The sequence below is a fragment of the Hyperolius riggenbachi genome, chromosome 5 (assembly GCF_040937935.1).
Source record: "Hyperolius riggenbachi isolate aHypRig1 chromosome 5, aHypRig1.pri, whole genome shotgun sequence".
NCBI classification, from domain to species: Eukaryota; Metazoa; Chordata; class Amphibia; order Anura; family Hyperoliidae; genus Hyperolius; species Hyperolius riggenbachi.
Genome location: NC_090650.1, coordinates 423016526 through 423037684, shown reverse-complemented (window position 1 = coordinate 423037684; position 21159 = coordinate 423016526). Strand labels below are relative to the sequence as shown.

Sequence of the window (21159 nt, the reverse complement as noted above, 5' to 3'; positions counted from 1 at the left end):
AACCCTTTAGCAGCTAATTTGTTTAGAGCAGTTGTCCTCAAACTAAGGCCTGCAGGCCGTGTGGCCCGCCGAGGCTTTTTCACTGGCCCCTCAAACACAAAATGTAAAACTTATAGATGTGGCCCACTGCACCTTTAAATATTGGTGGTCCGCATATAGCAGTGCTAGCACCACCCATACACATACTGTAGAAGCCAGCCGGCAGTAATTCCCTGGCTTCCAATCTAATTCTGCATCAGGTGACACTGTGGTCCAACTGGACTGCAGGTTGACACCTGGGTTATGCTTCACTGTCTGGGGCACAAAGACGTTCTTCGGGCGCCGCATGACTGAATGGCTGCTGCTGGGAGTTCTCCTCCAGGCAAGATTGGGGGGAATCAATACCTAGATTCAATGTAATGTTTTTCAACATCATTTTATGTATGTTCCAGCCTCCCAGCAGTCTGAAGTATGTTGACCCGGCCCTTGACCGAAAAAGTTTGGGGACCCCTGGTTTAGATGCTTGCAAGCGCTCCAGCCCAATTCATTTCAGCACATTTCTATATTTCTAGTTTGTTACATTTCCTTGCTAATAATTAGTATTGCTGTAATGTGTATTTATGGCCACTTGTCACTAGGGGGCAGTGTGAGACAAAAACAGAGGTCTTCTGCTTTCAGTTTCTGAATTTTCTGCAAGCAGGGAGAGATCAACGCATTCCAAGAATTTACAGCTCAACGACTTCTGGTTGAGGTCAAAAGAAGTGCACTTAACTCAAATGAGATATTTGTTTTGAAGCTGATAATTAGTTAAAGAGGAGCTGTAGTGTCATATAGTAGAATGCAGCAAATTATTCAGGATATGTTAATTTTCCTGGTTTCGGCATTTGAAACACTTAATAAAGCTACAGTATATAGTGCTGTACAATTAATGGATGTGGCTCCGCCCTCCCAGTGGTGCTTAGCCTAGGCTGTTTAGCTAGGTGGAATCGGCCCTCCACTCCATGACCATTGTGGAAGACCAGGTATATTTTCAACTGGCTTCGGGAAATCTCAGAGACAAACATTCCACAGAGATTACCTGACAGATCTAAATATTTCGCCTCCTGTGATGAATGTCAGAATGTAAATCACGGAGAGGAAAGATTTTACAATGGGCAAACACTGACTAAATAATTTATAAATTAATATTGAAAAAAAATAATAATAAGCAATTGTATTTACTACATTATTTTCACTACAAGGATTGAGCTTCATCCCAATCAGTGGCTGATAGCCCCTGTACCTTGAGAAATCTTTACCTTTTCTCGAATAGATCCTCAGGGCAGTCTGTATGGCTGATATTGTGGTGAAACCCCTCCCACAGAGTGATGTCAGGACCTAGGACCTGACATCACACTGTGGGGGCCTTGTTGCATTGTGGGAAATAAAAGCTTTTTCCAACTGCCATGTGACCAGTTTCTCCCTCTGTGCATGTGTATATCTATAAAAAAAAAAGCAACCTTTCAGCCTACCACATTGTTGGGGGGGGGGGGGGGGGGGGGGGGGGTAGTTATAGATACTGGCAATTGGTTCTGTCTGTTTTTTATCATGTCTGCCAGCAGTAAAGATGATTAAGTGCAGGCTGATTGTGGATCAAACAATATGAACAAATTACAAGGCGAATGTCAATTTCTTGATCTTGATTTTTTTTTAACTTCTCACTTTGCAATATATTGATATCTTTTTTCCCCCTATTCACTAAAGTTCCTCTTTACAGCCCTTTCATACTGGCGCGGTCCGGCAAATTGCCGCACTGCTACCACAGCCTAATTAAACCCTATGGGAAAGTTTATACTTCCCACGTCACGGTACACTGCATAGGAAGTTCCAAATCTAACGCTAGCGCAGAACTACGTTACCTTGTGGGACCCGCGGCGATCTGCGTCGGCCCGGAAGTCAGGTTAGTCTATGGCGACAGGTTTTTTTAAATAGTTGATGTTGCGGCACGCACTTCTGTGCACTTCCGCGTACCCCAAAGCAGGAAGTGACCACACGCGCTCGTCACTTCCTGCTTGGCTGGTGGCCAGACAGGGAGTCCTGTTTTTGGCGGGGCAGCAGACGCTTTGCACCGCCGACGCCGGTTTGCAGTGTGAAACCGCCCTCAAGCTGTGTACAGCCACATCTATAGCATAAGTGAGAATATTCGTCTGCATCTTCACACTGGATGAAGGCCTGTGTCATGGCTGGAAACTTCCCCCTCTGCTTTAGCATGATCTCGCCATGTATTTCACGTGTTTGCTGCGTGCCGTTCCCCGTATGTCACAGCGCCCTTCCTCGCCCCCGACTGACTCACCCGTCATCCTTGTAATGGAACATTTGTGTTGTGCTCCACTTAATGTCGGGTCACCTTACTCCCGCCGTCCCCGGCAATCAATAAATCTTCCAGGGCTGTGACAGCGTTCATTCATCACCGCGGCGATGCATGAGGAAAGCGCGAAATCTCGGCTTTATGGGTGTAGATGTCGTATTTATGGATGTAATGAATTTCCTGGTGTGATTTGTAATATTCTGCATGGAAGCTGAATGTAATGAGGTTGGAGCGTATGAGTGCATATCAGCAGAGGGACACACAGGGGATACATGCAGATCAGCAGAGGGACACACAGGGGATACATGCAGCTCAGCAGAGGGACACACAGGGGATACATGCAGCTCAGCAGAGGGACACACCGGGGATACATGCAGCTCAGCAGAGGGACACACAGGGGATACATGCAGCTCAGCAGAGGGACACACAGGGGATACATGCAGCTCAGCAGAGGGACACACAGGGGATACATGCAGCTCAGCAGAGGGACACACAGGGGATACATGCAGCTCAGCAGAGGGACACACAGGGGATACATGCAGCTCAGCAGAGGGACACACAGGGGATACATGCAGCTCAGCAGAGGGACACACAGGGGATACATGCAGATCAGCAGAGGGACACACAAGGGGATACATGCAGCTCAGCAGAGGGACACACAGGGGATACATGCAGCTCAGCAGAGGGACACACAGGGGATACATGCAGCTCAGCAGAGGGACACACAGGGGATACGTGCAGCTCAGCAGAGGGACACACAGGGGATACGTGCAGCTCAGCAGAGGGACACACGGGGGATACGTGCAGATCAGCAGAGGGACACACGGGGGATACATGCAGATCAGCAGAGGGACACACAGGGGATACATGCAGATCAGCAGAGGGACACACGGGGGATACATGCAGATCAGCAGAGGGACACACGGGGGATACATGCAGCTCAGCAGAGGGACACACGGGGGATACATGCAGATCAGCAGAGGGACACACGGGGGATACATGCAGCTCAGCAGAGGGACACACGGGGGATACATGCAGCTCAGCAGAGGGACACACGGGGGATACATGCAGCTCAGCAGAGGGACACACAGGGGATACATGCAGCTCAGCAGAGGGACACACAGGGGATACATGCAGATCAGCAGAGGGACACACAGGGGATACATGCAGCTCAGCAGAGGGACACACGGGGGATACATGCAGCTCAGCAGAGGGACACACAGGGGATACATGCAGCTCAGCAGAGGGACACACAGGGGATACATGCAGATCAGCAGAGGGACACACAAGGCGTATGTATTATGGCGCCGAATGACTCCTCACCCTGCTGCTGCTCAAATCCCCGGCAGCGTTAAATACTATTTCCCCCTCCGAGTTTAGCAACTAATCTAACCCTAACCACCCCCACCTACTCCTAACACTAACCAGCTTCTATCTATGCCTAACCATGATCACCCTCCACCTACTCCTAACACTAACCAGCTCCTATCTATGCCTAACCATGATCACCCTCCACCTACTCCTAACACTAACCAGCTTCTATCTATGCCTAACTCTAACCCCCTCCCCCCATCTATGCCTAACCATGATAACCCCCCACCTACTCCTAACAGTAACCCTTCCCTATGTATGCCTAATGCCTGGAAAACACCATCAGATCGATTATTTCCAACGGGTTCAATCTGATTTCCAATGGTTTCTCTAATGGATTTTTCAATCACTTCCATACAAAATCAGAAAAACGATAGTAAATCAGATCGGACCCGTCTTAAAAAAAATTCTTTGACCCATCTATCTGAGGGATATTGTATGATGTGTACCAAGCATAAAACTGACCCTCCCCTATCTATACCTAACCCTCCTCTATCTATGCCTAACACTAGCCACGCCCACCTACTCCTAACACTAATTCTCCCCTTTCTATACCTTACATTAATGGGCGCCACCTTCGATGCCAGAGTAAAACACTGCTAATTCCGGCAGTGTCACAGCTAAATTTGGGGGCCGGAGTTGCCTGATTAAATAGCAGGTGCTGGGACTGCCTACTATAGAAACTGTGGCCATAAATCTATATAAATAAATATTAGCTGCATTTTAAATGGGGGCCTATGGTAGTGCCCAAGTTTATGAGCATGCGTGTCCGCACCCAAATTTATGTGACCCACCAGGAGAGCTAGCACTGATTCTCTATTGCTGTAGGCATAGTTTTATTCAGTATTTTTGTTCCATTCTCCCCACCAATCATCTAATGCATACATGTTAAACTCTGGCCCTAAGAGCCATTACATTTGGCCCTCATGTGGTTCCCCCCTTTGCATTATGTTTGGCCCACTCTAGACCACCAGGGAAGCTGTATTGGAGGTGAAGCCCTAAAACACTATGGAAGCCATATGGGGGAGACAGAGAGAAAGCACCAGGGAACTGTATAGGGGAGGGTATGGGCCATTAGACACCCGGGAACTGTATGGGGGTTGCAGGGAAGCCATTACACACCAGGGAACTGTATAGGGGAGGGTGTGGGCCATTAGACACCAGGGAACTGTATGGGGGTTGCAGGGAAGCCATTACACACCAGGGAACTGTATAGGGGAGGGTGTGGGCCATTAGACACCAGGGAACTGTATGGGGGTTGCAGGGAAGCCATTACACACCAGGGAACTTTATAAGGAAGGAAGGTGATGCAAAGACCGCTTTCACACTTATCAGGATTCATGTGCCATTTACGGTTTTGCAAATTCACGTTCACGGCTCCGTATTTGACTTGCTTTGTTATGTGATTTTATTTTGGGAGGGGGGCTGCAAATTTTCTGCAAAAACAAAAATTGACCGAATGGATGTTTTTCTTTTTCTCAACCGTCATGGGTTTTGCGTATCACTGTAAGTCGATGGAAAGGCAGAAAAAACATGATGTTACACTAACATCGCATCTGATTTTGACGTTAATATCAGATACACTCTCATGTACCGTATTTTTCGGCCCATAAGATGCACTTTTTCTCCCCCAAAATTTGGTAGAAAAAGTGGGTGGGTCTTGTGATCCAAAGGTAAAAAAACGTGTAAAAAAGTGCAGAGCAGGGAGCTACTTACCCATCCAGCGCGGCGCTCCTTTCCAGCTTGTCCCATGTCCCTCTTCTTCTGCATCTCGGGCGTCCATCCTCTCCTTTGCGTCCGTCTTCTGGCTTCGCTGTACAGCATTCGCCTGCCCGCTGTACAGCTCCGTCCTCGTGGCCTTGGTCCTTCTCCTCGGCATTCGTCTTCTGGCTTCTCTGTACAGCTCCAGGTATCTCCTCTCGTTAATGTCCCCGTGGCCTCCGCGATGCAGCCTCGGTCCAGCTGATACTGGTGCACAAGTGGCGCACATGTGCCGGGGTTACACTAGACGTCAAGCTTGACCCCGCCGCATGTGCACTGCTCATGTACCAGGAGCAGCCGGACCAAGGATGGATTTCGGAGCCACGCAGACAAGGGACCCAGAGCTATACAGTGGCAGGGGGACGCTGTACAGCAAAGCCAGAAGACGGATGCCAGAAGAGAAGTGGGACGCCAAGCCAGAGGGCGGTGGGAGCAGTGCGGCGTCAGGATCAGGTGAGATCTGAAGTTAGGTGAGGGCCCTTAGTGTAGTGTAGCTTATTTGGGAGGGCAGGAGGGAGTTAGTTTAGTATAGAGTCTAGTGTGTAGTGAATAGTCTAGTGTGTAGTGCAGTGTATAGTCTAGTGTGTACTGTAGTGAGTAGTGAATAGTCTAGTGTGTAGTATAGTGTGCAGTGTATAGTCTAATGTGCAGTGTATAGTCTAGTGTGTAGTATAGTGTGCAGTGTATAGTCTAATGTGCAGTGTATAGTCTAGTGTGTACTGTAGTGAGTAGTGAATAGTCTAGTGTGTAGTATAGTGTGCAGTGTATAGTCTAATGTGCAGTGTATAGTCTAGTGTGTAGTATAGTGTGCAGTGTATAGTCTAATGTGCAGTGTATAGTTTAGTATGTACTGTAGTGAATAGTCTAGTGTGTAGGGCAGTGTAGTATAGTGTGCAGTGTATAGTCTAATGTGCAGTGTATAGTCTAGTGTGTACTGTAGTGTGTAGTATAGTGTGCAGTGTATAGTCTGTGCAGTGTATAGTCTAGTGTGTAATGTAGTATAATGTGCACAGTCTTGTGTGTACTGTAGTAAGTAGTGAATAGTCCAGTGTGTAGTATAGTGCGTAGTGTAGGTGGTAGGATGCAGCAGGGCTGTGTGAAAAGTCCATAACATGCCCCTGCACCATAGACACACCTAGGTTTTGGTAAAAAAAAAATTCTTCTGATTTTTGTCTTTAAAACATGGTCTGAAAAATACAGTAAATGAACTTCATGAGTATGCATAGAAAAATTGCATTCTGAAATTCATATAAAAAAACCCAGAAAAACAAAAGAAGATCTGAAACCGAAATATAGAATCACAAAAACGAAAAACGCGGCCAAAAATCCCAGGGATCAACGTGAAACAGTGAAAGCTTATCCCTGCATTGTAAAACAGACAAATAATCTATAATCAGACTGCCACTTGCATAGAGTGCATAGAACTCTGCATAGAGTTAAAAAAAAGATCAAAACTTCTTAGGAACTCATAACTGCCGTTCTCTGTACACCGAGGAACACAGACACAAGAAGACAATTAAACGAAACACAAAGTCGGAAATTTCAAACCTAAAACTTAAGAAAACCAAAGGAAGAACGCAGACAAGAGGCATGTTTATATGATCACTCGCTGCACTTGTGTATACATTAGAACATTTGTGTTTTTTGATAAGTATCATTTGTACATTATGCATTTTTGTAATTTATTTTTCGTCCTTTTTTGATCACTGTTATATTTTTTCAGACCAGAATGTGTGGAGGACAAAGAAAACCATCCTCACATAACCCCAGGAGACCGGCAAACGGCAGCAGATGAGAGCGAGGAGGACAGAGCATTCTGGCAGGAGCCAACGCAGTACACGCCAGAAAGTCGATTAGAAACGCACAGATACATCGAGGAAAAACGCAAATCTAAGGAGAGCAGGAGGTAAGGAAAGCCGTATATCACTGACAGCCTTGTCTAACAGAGCTTCATCACTATAGAATATGCAGAGCTAAGCCGTTTTGGGATTGAAGTGATTACAGATTCTTGTTAACAATATAGGGCAGCCTTTCTCAACCTTTTTACCTTGGAGGAACCCTGCAAATAATTCTTGGATCTGGAGGAACCCCTGCATTTATTTTGCTAGAGGCATAGTCTTTAAATGTAGGTGTGGATGTTTATTACACTGCCCCTCGTTATATTGTCTCCTTATTCTAGTGTTTTTTATTAATGTGCTCATTATTATTCTGATATTCCTATTATAATGTGCTCTATTATTCTTCCCCCACGATGGGGAAAATACCAAGGAACCCCTGCAGAGGACTCAAGGAACACTGGGGTTGAGAAATCCTGATATAGGCACATAGCACACTGGATAGGAGGGCAGGGGAAGAGATGCATTGTGGGAAATGTCAGCTAGGTAAACATGCACATAGTTAGCATAAACCTGCTGTAAACTCGAAGGGTTAAAGCGAACTGAGCACCTGAAATTATTCTATACTATAAAATCCCTGTGTCACTGCATCCCCTGTACCCGTGTCCATGCGTACTGCGCATGTGCAGCACGCGGGAGGATGGGGCCAGGCGGGCGTGAGCGTCGCGGGTGGTGCACGCGCAGGTGCATGTAGCGGCCGTGAGCGCGCATGCGCACTGACCAGCGGTGGCAACGGGCAAGAGGGGACAGGAGTTGGGAGGGGAGAGGCCCAGCGCCTGTTTTTAAACGGGCCTTAGGTCTAGTTTTTTATAAATGAATGGTTTGTAAGGGAGGTGTGTAATTGGATGCTGTAGGGATGTGGTTGGGGTGAGAAACATTGCTTACGCCATGTCCTAGAGCTGAAAGAAAACGTTTAAAAACACACGATTGGTTCACACGATGGCCAGGGGCCCCGGACATGGCGGACAGGTGAGCGGTTAGGGAGGGACCCCTGTGGGAGGGATGCCTGCACGGGGCGGTCCTGCTAGCGACGCAATCTTGCGATGGCGTCCAACTGAAGCCTCCCACCTGAATGCTAATGGCTGCTAGATGTGGTATGGCAGGTAAAGGGTGTATGACAGTGCATCCTGATTGGCTGACGAGCAGGGGCGGCGCCAGGGGGGTGCTCGAGCACCCCCTAGAATTGTCCAAGCACCCCCAAAGCACCCCCTGGAGTGAACTGACTTCAGGCGTCTAAAAGACGCCAAGTCAGTTCACACAGCGGCAGCCCGGAGCAGCAGGCAGGGCTACGGTAAGATGGCCGCCCGAAGCTCTGTTCTGCAGACTTCGAGTCTGCAGTGCATGGCTTCGGGCGGCCATTTTCCCGTAGCCCTGCTCTCAGCATGCAGGCAGGAAGTCTCGTGACGTCGGGAAGGAAGAGGATCGTGGGTGCGCGGGCGCTGCACGCCACAAGGAGGTCGGGACTCGGGAAAGAAGGTCTTCTGGCTGTAGGTGAGTAAATGGGTTTTTCTTTTCTTTTTCAGGTGGTGCTGATTGTGGTCAAAACTGCTGAGGAAGGATTGTGCATATTGGGGTCATATCTGCTACGGATTGTGCATATTGGGGTCATATCTGCTACGGATTGTGCATATTGGGGTCATATCTGCTACGGATTGTGCATATTGGGGTCATTTCTGTTACCGATTGTGCATATTGGGGTCATTTCTGCTACCGATTGTGCATATTGGGGTCATATCTGCTACCGATTGTGCATATTGGGGTCATATCTGCTACCGATTGTTCATATTGGGGTCATATCTTGTGCATATTGGGATCATATCTGCTACGGATTGTGCATATTGGGGTCATATCTGCTACGGATTGTGCATATTGGGGTCATATCTGCTACCGATTGTGCATATTGGGGTTATTGAACATGTTTTTTGTTCACATCTGCTCACATTACGTGTATTTTCTTGAGAAAACATGCACAATGATGTGAATTTTCTGGGGAAAGGGTCACCAAAACTTGGGCCCTCTGTCTTTGCGTTGCACTTTTAAAGGGAACCCGAGGTGAGAATAATATTGAGGCTGCCATATTTCTCTCCTTTTAAGTAATACCAGCTGCCTGGCTGCCGTGTTGGCCCTCTGCCTCTAATTCTTTCAACCATAGACCCTGAACAAGCATGCAGCAGGTCAGGGGTTTCTGACAATATTATCAGAACTGACAAGATTAGCTGCATGCTTGTTTCTGGTGTAATTCAGTTCACTACTACAGCCAAATAGATCAGCAAGGCTGCCAGGCAACTAGAATTGTTTAAAAGGAAATAAATATGGCAGCCACCATATCACTCTCACCCTGGGTTCACTTTAAATTACAGTTAGCCCCACCCTCATCCGGTCATGACCACGCCCATTTCTTTGCGCGCCGCAGGTCGTCAGCTCCCCCGGAAATTGGTCCAGCACCTGCATAGCACCCCCTAAAAAAATTCCTGGAGCCGCCACTGCTGACGAGCACCTGCTGACCACTTTCAAATGTAGCTGGATGCATGTACTGCTGTGTTCTATTGCTTGTGTGTGTTGAATTTAGCATTCAATATGGAGGCAGTGTTGGTGGGTTTTCTGGATGTGAGAGGTCCAGAGCCTGGGTGTGAGAGGTCCAGGCCCACCTGCACACCCCTCCAGGTATCACATGTTGGCCTTGGGGCCCCGGCCAGTGAGAGAGGTCCGGGGCCCCTGGCCATCGTGTGAACCAATCGTGTGTTTTTAAACGTTTTCTTTCAGCTCTAGGACATGGCGGACAGGTGAGCGGTTAGGGAGGCACCCCTGTGGGAGGGATGCCTGCACGGGGCGGTCCTGCTAGCGACGCAATCTTGCGATGGCGTCCAACTGAAGCCTCCCACCTGAATGCTAATGGCTGCTAGATGTGGTATGGCAGGTAAAGGGTGTATGACAGTGCATCCTGATTGGCTGACGAGCACCTGCTGACCACTTTCAAATGTAGCTGGATGCATGTACTGCTGTGTTCTATTGCTTGTGTGTATGAAGGAGATGGGTCAGAGCATTTCTGCAGATAGGGAAAGCGTTAGTTAGGCCTGCATTCCCTGTCGCCGGTGGAGTTTCTTGCTGCTACAATCCCGATTCCCCATCTACATAATCCCAGAGCCCTTCTAAAGGCTGTGTTTTGGTCTTGTGATACTGATGTTCAGTGTGTCCACACAGTGCACTTTAGCTGGTGCAGACAGGTGCAGTCAGTGCTTAGTGCTACAGTAGTACACCCTCCTTTTTCTTTTTCTTGCTATTGTTATATTGCAATTCAGTGTTTCCAGTGCACACGTTAGCTGTTGGAGACAGGTCTGCTGGTCCTACTAGTGCACCGACCATAACCCAATAATCCTTCACCACCACTACTGGCATCTAGTATCCACTACTTCCCCCTGTTAAAGGCCTCAGTGCAGAACCAGTGTTTTTTTGGTCACTTAACAGTCATTGAACTACCTCAGCCTGACCATAGTGGCTAGAAAACCGTGATTGCCTGCACTCCCACGAACGTGCGCACAAGCACAGTGGCCACTACACAAAGACTGCCATCAAGAGAACTTACATATATGTCCTGGAGGTGTCAACTAGCAAAAACAATGAGTTGCTCGCCTGAAGTTATCACTAAAGATTTTTGTGTTTGTTTGTGGCGCGTTTAACGCTGCGTTTCGTCTGTCAGTGTTAACTGGGCCTAACCCTTACTCTACCTTATCGCCGTGTACTCACGCCGGACATTTTAAAGCACTTAATTCCATAAATGTAGGAATGTACTGTTATTTCTGCCCTTTAGAGATTAAAACTCGACTCTGCATCAACTCCGTAATTTTGTGGTGGGACTTTTGGCATGGATCCCCCTCCGGCATGCCCCTGTCCAGGTGTTAGGCCCCTTGAAACAACTTTTCCATCACTTTTGTGGCCAGAAACAGTCCCTGTAGGTTTTAAAACTTGCCTGCCCATTGAAGTCTATGGCGTTTTGCCAGATTCGACTGGAAACGAAAATTTGATGTTCACTACATTACTAGTGACTTGGTCCTCCATGGGTTCTGCTACACACAAGCAACTTTACCTACAGTTACTACAGGGTCACTTTAAAGCCCCACTGAAGGCAGATAATTTACTTCTGGTCAGGTGATCAAAAGTTTAAGGCTGGGTGCCCATTTGAAGCGGCGCTTGCGCTTCCTAAAGTGCATGCGCTTTGGCCACCGTTTTTTTGGCTCCAATTTGCGGCACAAATTCCCCGAAATTTGTGTTTTGTATTTTGAATAAAGCTCTACATGCCAGGATCATGTGCAGGATTCTATAGTGTCGCCCCGCCCCTTTGCACATAATGCCATTGCCTCTGTGCAAGGAGGCGGGGCTACACGCCAGAAGCCAGCGTATAGGACGCAGCATGTAAGTAAAAACTTTATTCAAAACTCCACAAGTGCACACAAAATTGTGATTCAAAGGTTGTTTTGCAGCGCTTCTATACTTTGTATTTCTCTAATCGCCCATACCTCTTGTATGTTTGCGCCCATGTACTTTCATTAGCCTAGCGCAGGGGTCCCCAAACGTTTTGGGTTGAGGGCCGGGTGAACGTACTTCAGACTGCTGGGGGGCCCGAGTATACATAAAATGATGTAGAAGTCTTTGCGGGCCAGACAGTGAAGCATACCCAGGTGACAACCTGCAGTGGACAGCAGTGTCACCTGATGTGGAATTTCATCGGAAGCCAGCGAATGACTGCTTTCTGGCTTCCATGTGGATGGGTGGTGCCAGCACTGCTATTCTATATGCAGACCACCAATATTTAAAGATGTAGCTGGCCGCATCTATAAGTAATACATTTTTTGTGTGTATGGGGCCGGTAAAAAAGCCTCAGGGGGCCACATTCGGCCCGTGGGCCTTAGTTTGAGGACCACTGGCATAGCGCTTTTGGAATCGCCAGAGACTAGAAGCACTGTAGTTAGTCATAGCCCTAAATAAGGGGCGCTTTTCACACAACTTTGCATTAATTTGCATATATTCAGCAGTGATGCACTGGGAGACATCTCAAGCTCACTCCAACCTGAATGATCGCAAATTCTTTCTGTTTTAAGAAAGCAAACTTTTGTTTTTTCTTAACATCTTAGTAAGGGGGCTTTTAGGACCATTGTAGTCCCTTACACACTCCAATGAGTTCTGGGTCACCATGAGCTTGCTGGTTAGTCTGTACCTCTCGGTGTTACAAGCCCTACTGCATAGAGCCAAATTAATCCATGCCATGCACTGATGAGGATCAAACAATCCGAAACAGTCTGTATGCCTGTTGGATTATTATGGCTCTGTACAAATTAACAAGCTGACACATTGCATTTCAGCGGTTCTGGAGGTGTGTTTAGCTTCTAAGGGTAACAATGGTTAATTTGCATATACTCAGCAGTGATGCACTGGGAGACATCTCAAGCTCACTCCAACCTGAATTATCGCAAATTCTTTCTGTTTTAAAGGGAACTGAGCACATTCTCTTTCAATGGAATCTCTCCTGGCATAGAAGCTGCCATGTTCCCCCCTCCCCTTCTCACATTCCTTATTTACAGAAGTCAGAGATGCTATCTTGACACATTGACACAAACTAGGTCTTTGAAGAAATAGTCCTAATTACTAACCCCCTTTGTTGTCTAATAGCATTGTTTACCTCTTGGTAATTAGCCCAATAAAACAATTAGGAACCTGAAAGCTCTGCGGCCGGGGACGGCCGGGCAGCCCTGCTGAAACAGGGTAATTCATCTACTTTGAATGTAAAATACAAGGTAAAATGAAAGTTTATTTTAATAATGAAACAGATTGTCGGCATGCATTTTTCATGTGCTATAGAAATGTTCTGAATGATAAAAAAGGTGCTCGGTTCACTTTAAGAAAGCAGACTTTTGTTTTTCACACAACAAACGAATGTTTTACTGAGCTGTTAGGCGATATTTTTAGGTCTGTGCGCCGACATGGAATTTAAGAACTGCCAGAATTAGAAAGTCCATCTGTATTCCACAGTATAACCGCTCTGCATCACGTCTATGTGACAGCTAGAGATAAATCCCCTTTTCTCTCCGTTTTACTCCCAGGACTTTTTATTTTTTTGGGGAAAAGTGGCTGCTGGGAAAGTAACATGTTTAGTGATTTATATGGCTGGGGTGATTAGTGCCGCTTCTGACATCATCAGCATTTTATGTCTCATTCCTGTGTCTGCAGCCCTTCATTTATTTCATTTGTGCTAATATTTTATACAGAAATAGAGTTTCCTGCCTTGCCTCATGTCCTAGCAGTTAATCTGCAGACCGTTCTTAAAGAGGAACTCCAGTGAAAATGTAGTAAAAAAAAGTGCTTCATTTTTTACCATAATTATGTATAAATGATTTAGTCAGTGTTTGCTCATTGTAAAATCTTTCCTCTCCCCGATTTACATTCTGACATTTATCACATGGTGACATTGTTACTGTGGGCAGCAGAGGCGGGACAAGGTCCTCCAGCACCCAAGGCTGAGACACCAAAGTGCGCCCCTCCATCCCTCCCACCCCAGCTATCACACACTGATTGCTATTAGACTAAGAGGCGCCCCAGGGCCCCCAACACCTTAATCTCTAGTTATCTGGCTTGCAGTCACTGCCATGTATCCCCTTTTCTTATTTCTTTCTGCTTCAAACACAATAGGGGAGTTGTGCGCCCCCTCCTACACTGCGCCCTGAGGTTGGAGCCTCTCTTGCCTCTGCCTCGGCCCGGCCCTGGTGGGCAGGTTACGTAGCTGCTCCTAGCTGTTTTGGCTGTTAGAGGCAGCTGTAAACAGCTAATTCCTGTCTGTGAACATCGTTACATTGTGGCAGTTTGCCCAGAGTACCGCGGTACTCAGAGCTTCTTGTGGGAGGGGTTTCAGCACAAAATCAGTCATACAGCGCCCCCTGATGGTCTGTTTGTGAAAAGCATTATATTTCTCATGTAAAAGGGGGTATCAGCTACTGATTGGGATAAAGTTCAATTCTAGGTTGGAGTTTCTCTTTAAAGAGGAACTTCAGTTAAAATAATGTAATAAAAAAAAGTGCTTAATTTTCACAATAATTATGTATAAATGATTTAGTCAGTGTTTTCTCATTGTAAAATCTTTCCTCTCCCTGATTTACATTCAGACATTTATCACATGGTGACATTTTTACTACTGGCAGGTGATGTCACTGGAAGGAGATGCTGCTTGCTTTTTTGGCAGTGTTTCCCACAATGCCACAAGGCTCCCACAGTGTGATGTCAGTAAGTGTGATGTCAGTACCTCAGTGCTGTGAGGCACTGACATTATTTGTGGCAGAGGTTTCACCACAATATCAGCCATACAGAGCCCCCTGATGATCCGTTTGAGAAGAAGAAAATATTTCTCATGGGAAAGGGGGTATCCGCTACTGACTGGGATGAAGTTCAATTCTTGGTTACGGTTTCTCTTTAAAGTGTTAGCGTACTTATACTTAAAGAGAACCTGTACTGAGTAAAAATATTTAAAATAAACACATGAGGTAACTTCAAATGAACATTACATAGTTACCTTGCCATCAGTTCCTCTCAGAAGCTCACCATTTTCTTCTGACAATAATCCCTTCCAGTTCTGACAATGTTTTGTCAGATCTGAAATATATCAGTTGCTGTCAGTAAAATATCAGTTGCTGTCAGTTATAGCTGAGGGGAAAACTGATCTACCAGGCAATGTCCATGGTTCCCTATGGCTCAAGTGGGCGATGTTACAGTTTAACTGTGTGCTGACCAGAAAGCTGTTATGGGTAATGGCTATTTTCAAAATGGAGGACGGAGAATTCCATTGATCAGTGTACAAACAGGATGTGGGAGAGGAGAAAGACACTGAGGAGTAGACTATACAGGAGATAAGTATGACCTGTGTATGCTTATTTTGACTTTTAATTTTCAGTTCAGGTTTTCTTTAAAGGGGTTCTTTCGCAAAAAAAAGTAGGCAGTTAAAAAATGTGACAGATGACAGGTTTTGGGCCAGTCCATCTTTTTAAGGGGGATTCTCAGGGCTTTCTTTGTTTTCAACAGCATTTCCTGAACAACAGTTGCAAAATCCAACTGACATAATAGTGTGCAAGTGATTAGGGAGGCCGGCTGGTATCTTGCTATTTTGGCAGTTAAACTGCTGTTCAGGAAATGCTGTTGAAAACAAAGAAAGCCCTGAGAATCCCCCTTAAAAAGATGGACTGGCCCAAAACCTGTCATCTGTCACATTTTTTAACTGCCTACTTTTTTCGCAAAAGAACCCCTTTAATTGTGCTTAAAATGTTCTAAGCTGGGGTCTTATAAATATACTTAAAGAGAACCCGAGACGGCTTCAAAAAAAGTACTACCTTGCTACCAAAAAAATCATACTACCTGCTCCATGCCGCCTCCCGGATGCACGCCGCGCCCGGTAAGAGGATTATAATCTAATTGGTTCTATATGGTAGGTACAACATTAGGTAGAAAAATGGTGTGGTCCTACCTTCTAGGTGTCCCTTGCGGGAGTTATACAAATCGAGGTGTATACTTATATAGTCAGGTTTTATTTGGAGCACAGACAACGCGTTTCACGGTCAAAACCGCTTCCTCAGGTCAATTGAAGTGCCTATATTCCAATGCTGCCTGGAATCCGAGCGCCATTAGTGCCCTGAGAATCCCCTATGAAGAGATGAACTAGTCCAAAACCTGTCGCTTCTGTCAGAATTTTTACTACCTACTTTACTTGACAGCGGCATAGGAAAAGAGTAATTTATGGCTCATTTTACTTTGGAAATAATGTTCTTATTTGTATATGTTTGCACATATTTTAAATTTTACAATTTTTCTCATCTCAAAAAGTTGGGAGGTATGAATTCATACATGGTGCATTTCTCTGTTTTCCTTCTGTCGTGTGCAAGAGTTCAGGTCCACTTTAAAATATCTGACGTTGTCTGTTTTTACCTTCCAGTGAAGAGCAGAAGAAAGTTAAGCCGCCGCGGACTCTGGTCACGTCTGACGGACGCGCTCTGAACGTTAACGAACCCAAGTAAGTGACTGATGCGATGCGCGGAGAGGCTGCAGTTCGCAAGTCGGAGATGCTTCTAATCAGCTCCTGTTGTGCTCAGAAATGATTTCACAATCTTTCACAGAGAAACCCGCCTGATGGATCTACGAGATCCGCCATGGCTCATGCCTGCTCCGTGTTCCCGCTAATTATAGCTGACAAATGGGATATTACCCTTCATCAGGCAGGAAATACGAATGTCTAATACATGGCGGGACTTTATATTGATGGTTAAAGATGGGCATGGCAGTGATAGAGAGACAGCAGGACGTACCCATTCATTTTAAAGCTCAACCTCAGAAGAATGTTTAAATTTAATGTTGGATAGGTGGAAATGAGTTAGAATTTATTGTGGGGGAAGTGGGGGGCTGGCTTATTGCTGTCTTTGTCCTAACTAGTAAATTTTTAGTGACTTCCTGCCTTTGGTACTGCTAAGGTTTTAAAACAATACCTATCCTATATAATAATAGGCAAGTGTTTCTACGTCTCATTTCCGTGTGTGTGTTTTTTTTCGTTGTGCGCGTTTTTTTTTGTTGTGCGCAGGGACACAGAGACACTGAGCTGAGGGAATGACGAGCGGCTTGCAGGAGAGGGCGGGGCCAGGAGGGGCGGGCGTGTGTGAGCGCACGGTGGGCGTGTATGCACGCATTGCGGGCATGCCCATGCTCGGCAGGTGCATGCGCGCTGACATGCGCCTGTGACAGACCTAAAGCCCGTTTTTAAACGGGCTAATGTCACTAGTACATATATTACATCTGATCAAGCAGGAAGTATTGAATCTGAAAGTGAGGTCATATCCTCTTCCCTCTGCTGTTCACATCCTGTGGGAGTTTCCAACATTACAGAGCGCACACCCTATGGGAGTGGCTACTAGTCTGCTAACACCTCCACCTTACATGGTTCCATGAAATCTTACACCACACTTATGTTCCCCTTCAATACACCACAAGGCATCCACCCTCCCCATGTTAGTTTAAAAGCAACATTTACAGTCCTTAAAGAGGAACTCCAGCCTAAACAAACATACTGCCATTAAGTTACATTAGTTAAGTTAATTAAAATAGATAGGTAATATAATCTCTTACCCACCCTGTTTTAAAAGAACAGGCAAATGTTTGTGTTTTCATGAGGGCAGACATATTTTTGGTTGAAAGGATGTGACACAGAGCATGAGACACAGTTCCAACTGTCCTGTGTCCTGATCACCCCTCCCTGTTGCTAAGAAATGAGAACAACAACATCAGAAATCCCATCATACTTTGCACAGCATCAGGGGAAAAATGCCGGGCACTTTCCTTTGATGGGGCGGAGCTTAGCTTCTGTGCAGCTACAAATGAGGCTTTGGTAAGAAAAACAAAGTTCTGATGCTGTGAAACTGTTAAAGAAACACCAATCCTTTTCAGTGCTGCTGAGTAGATTTTTAGTCTAGAGGTTCACTTTAAGGTGCTCATTAAAGGGAACCAGAGGCCCCCAAAAAAAGCTTTTATACATACCTGGGGCTTCCTCCAGCCCCATACGCACGGATCGCTCCTATGCCGCCGTCCTCTGCTGCCTGGATCCGCCGGTACCGGGTCCCGTCATGGCCGCCAGTCGGCCAGCAGACGCGGCCAATTGTCCGCATCACACGGCACTCCCTCCATGTATGTACGAGTGAGGCTGCCTACTGCGCAGCCTCATGTGTACATACATGGAGGGAGCCCCTGTGATGCGGACAATTGGCCGCGTCCGCCGGAAGTGACGGAACCCGGTACCGCCGATCCAGGAAACGGAGGATGGCGGCGTGGGAGCGATCCAGGCTTGTGGAGCTGGAAGAAGCCCCAGGTATGTATAAAAGCTTTTTCTTTTTTTTTTTTTTTTCGTTCCTCTCTGGTTCCCTTTAAAGAGGATCTGTAACATGAAAAGATCCCCTGGGGGGTACTCACCTCGGGTGGGGGAAGCCTCCGGATCCTAATGAGGCTTCCCACGCCGTCCTCCATCCGTCAGGGGTCTCGCTGCAGCCCTCCGTGGAGTCCGTGCAGCGGTGACATCAATATTTACCTTCCTGGCTCCTGCGCAGGCGCTCTGACGGCTGTCGGCTCCGAACTACACGGAAATACCCGATCGCCGTCGGATCTGCTCTACTGCGCAGGCGCAAGTTTCCTGCGCCTGCGCAGTAGAGCGGACCCGAATGAGATCGGGTATTTCCATGTAGTTCGGAGCCGACAGCCGCCACAGCGCCCCCGCTGGAGCCAGCAAAGGTAAATATTGAACTGACAGTCGGCACAGTCGCCGGCTGTTCGGAGGGCTGCGGCGAGACCCCCGTGGGACAGAGGACGGCGTGGGAAGCCTCATTTGGATCCGGAGGCTTCCCCCACCCGAGGTGAGTACCCCCCAGGGGATCTTTTTAATGTTACAGAGTCTCTTTAAAGAGAATCTGTAACCTAAAAACCTCGTATAAACATACCAGCCTGTAGGTTTTCTTCTCCTGTCTTCCTCTGTCACATTTTCGCAGTTCTCCACCAGGATCCTGGCCCAAAAAAAGCAGTTTTATAAACTGTTTTTGTAAAAAAAAAGTATGGCTGCCAAACAGGAAGTTCATCATAATATTGCATGTTCCTCTAAACTGCATTACAGTTTTCATGAAAGGTTATATTATTGAACAATAAATTCAGCCATTAGAGCTTATTTCATAGTTTAGAAGAAGTTTTACCTTGTAAAGAATGCTGCAATCTTTAGTTGTGATTACTGATAGCAGGTCCGTGTCTGCAATCTGCAATACTGTATGAGCTATGCTTCTCACAACTATCAGCTTTTATCAGTAGATGATACTGAGTGACAGGGAATGTGTGAGCTCTGCTTTTCACAGTTTTCAGTGTGTGAAAGACTCGAAGAAACTCAGAGCAGGGCTATCAGTGTAACCTCCTCCTGTCTGTAAACAATTACAGCCACTTCCTCATTGGGCCGACAAACCTGACAAAGGAGAGTAAATTTGATTTATTACAGCAATTAAAGAGACACTGAAGCAAGAATAAATCTTGCTTCTTGTCTCATAGTCAGCAGGGGCATGTGTGCCCCTGCTAAAACGCCGCTATCCCGCGGCTAAGCGAGGGTCCCTGACCCCCCAACCCCCCCTGCAAAATCTACGACCAACTTGGTCGTAGATTTTGCTGCTCTTGAGGCAGGGCTAATGGCTGCAGCCCTGCCTCTCAGCGCCGTCTATCAGCGGCGCATCGCCGCCTCTCCTCCGCCCCTCTCAGTGAAGGAAGACTGAGAGGGGTGGGGGAGAGGCGGAGATACGCGCTGACAGATGCGCGTGAGGCAGGGCTGCGGCGGTTAGACCTGCCTTAATCCGGAAGAGGGGATGCGCTGCTCGGAGGGGATTTCGTGGGGTAAGGGACCTCCGTTTAGCTGCGGGATAGCGGCGTTTTAGCAGGGGCACACATGCCCCTGCTGACTATGAGGTCTGAAGTGAGATTTATTCTCGCTTCAGACTCTCTTTAAGCAACTAAAAAAGGCTGCAGTAATCCAGAGCACTTTAGATATAGGAACTTGTAGGATCGTAGAAAAAAGGCTGAAAATGTTGTTAGGCCTAGTGCACACCAAAAAAATCGCTAGCAGATCCGCAAAACGCTAGCGGTTTTTGAAGCGTTTTTTTTCTTCTTATTATGAAGCATTTTGCTAGCGTTTTGCGATTTTGTGTAGTGTATTTTATGTAGCAGATTACAGATATTGTTACAGTAAAGCTGTTACTGAACAGCTACTGTAACAAAAACGCCCGGAAAACCGCTCTGATCTGGCGTTTTATCAAGCGTTTTTCCTATACTTAACATTGGAAGCAGAAACGTGTGATGAATAGCGGAAAAGCCGCCGCGTGTTCTGACAGTAAGGCGGCTGATTCCGCGTCTGATGCGGCGGTTTGTCCGCGTCAGCATGCGTCTGGGTTATCTGGAACTAATGGTGCACATGGGAAGAATGGCGTGGGTGCCGCCACATGTTCTGACGGTAAGGCGGCGGATTCCGCGTCCAGTGTGGCGGTTTCCCCGCAGCAACATGTGTCTGGGCTGTCTGGAACTAGTAGTGCACACAGATGGAGAGCTACGCGCGCGCGCTGCAAGACAAGCTCTTTATACCAATAGGAGGAAGATCAGCTGATCTGGGTGGTCAGCTGATTCCTGCTCAGTCAGTGATTGGTTGATGGGAGCTGGGCAGCGCTGTGGGGTGCTTTACTATATATATCTCCTGCTGTTCAGTTGCTGGTTGTCTGGCGTTGCGAATACCTATGTGTTAGCACTCAGACCTTAGTCAGATCCTTCAGTGTGGTGGAACCAGGAGGACTTGGGAATCCACACTTAGCCAGTTCACTGTATTATTATCTGTGTTATTCTCTAGCATAGTTCCAGGGTGTTGAGATCACGGCCCTCACACCCCAGACTAGGAATACTGTATATCATCTGTGTTATTCTCTAGCATAGTTCCAGGGTGTTGAGATCACGGCCCTCACACCCCAGACTAGGAATACTGTATATCATCTGTGTTATTCTCTAGCATAGTTCCAGGGTGTTGAGATTACGGCCCTCACACCTCAGACTAGATCTTTCTGATACCTGTTATGACCTGTAGCTTTCCTGACTATTCTTCTGTTCTCTGATTTGGTACCTTGCATATCTGATACACTGTTGCCGACCCGGTCTGTCTGACCTTCTGGCTGTCACCCTCCCTCAGGGTGTTCAGCCGTCCCGCAGGGGTCCCCTGCTCTACAGAGGGGA

The 21159-nt window shown here is 46.9% G+C and overlaps 1 protein-coding gene across 2 annotated transcripts in view; it reads left to right on the top strand.

Annotated features, from left to right (window-relative positions):
* The window catches only part of DNAAF11 (dynein axonemal assembly factor 11), a 122792-nt gene that overhangs the window by 33878 nt on the left and 67755 nt on the right, over positions 1–21159 (top strand). For both annotated transcript variants that reach the window (XM_068238038.1, XM_068238037.1), the window contains exons 6-7: positions 7182–7364; positions 16319–16396. In XM_068238038.1, coding sequence (XP_068094139.1) covers positions 7182–7364; positions 16319–16396 — 261 coding nt within the window. The remainder of the gene's footprint in view (positions 1–7181; positions 7365–16318; positions 16397–21159) is intronic.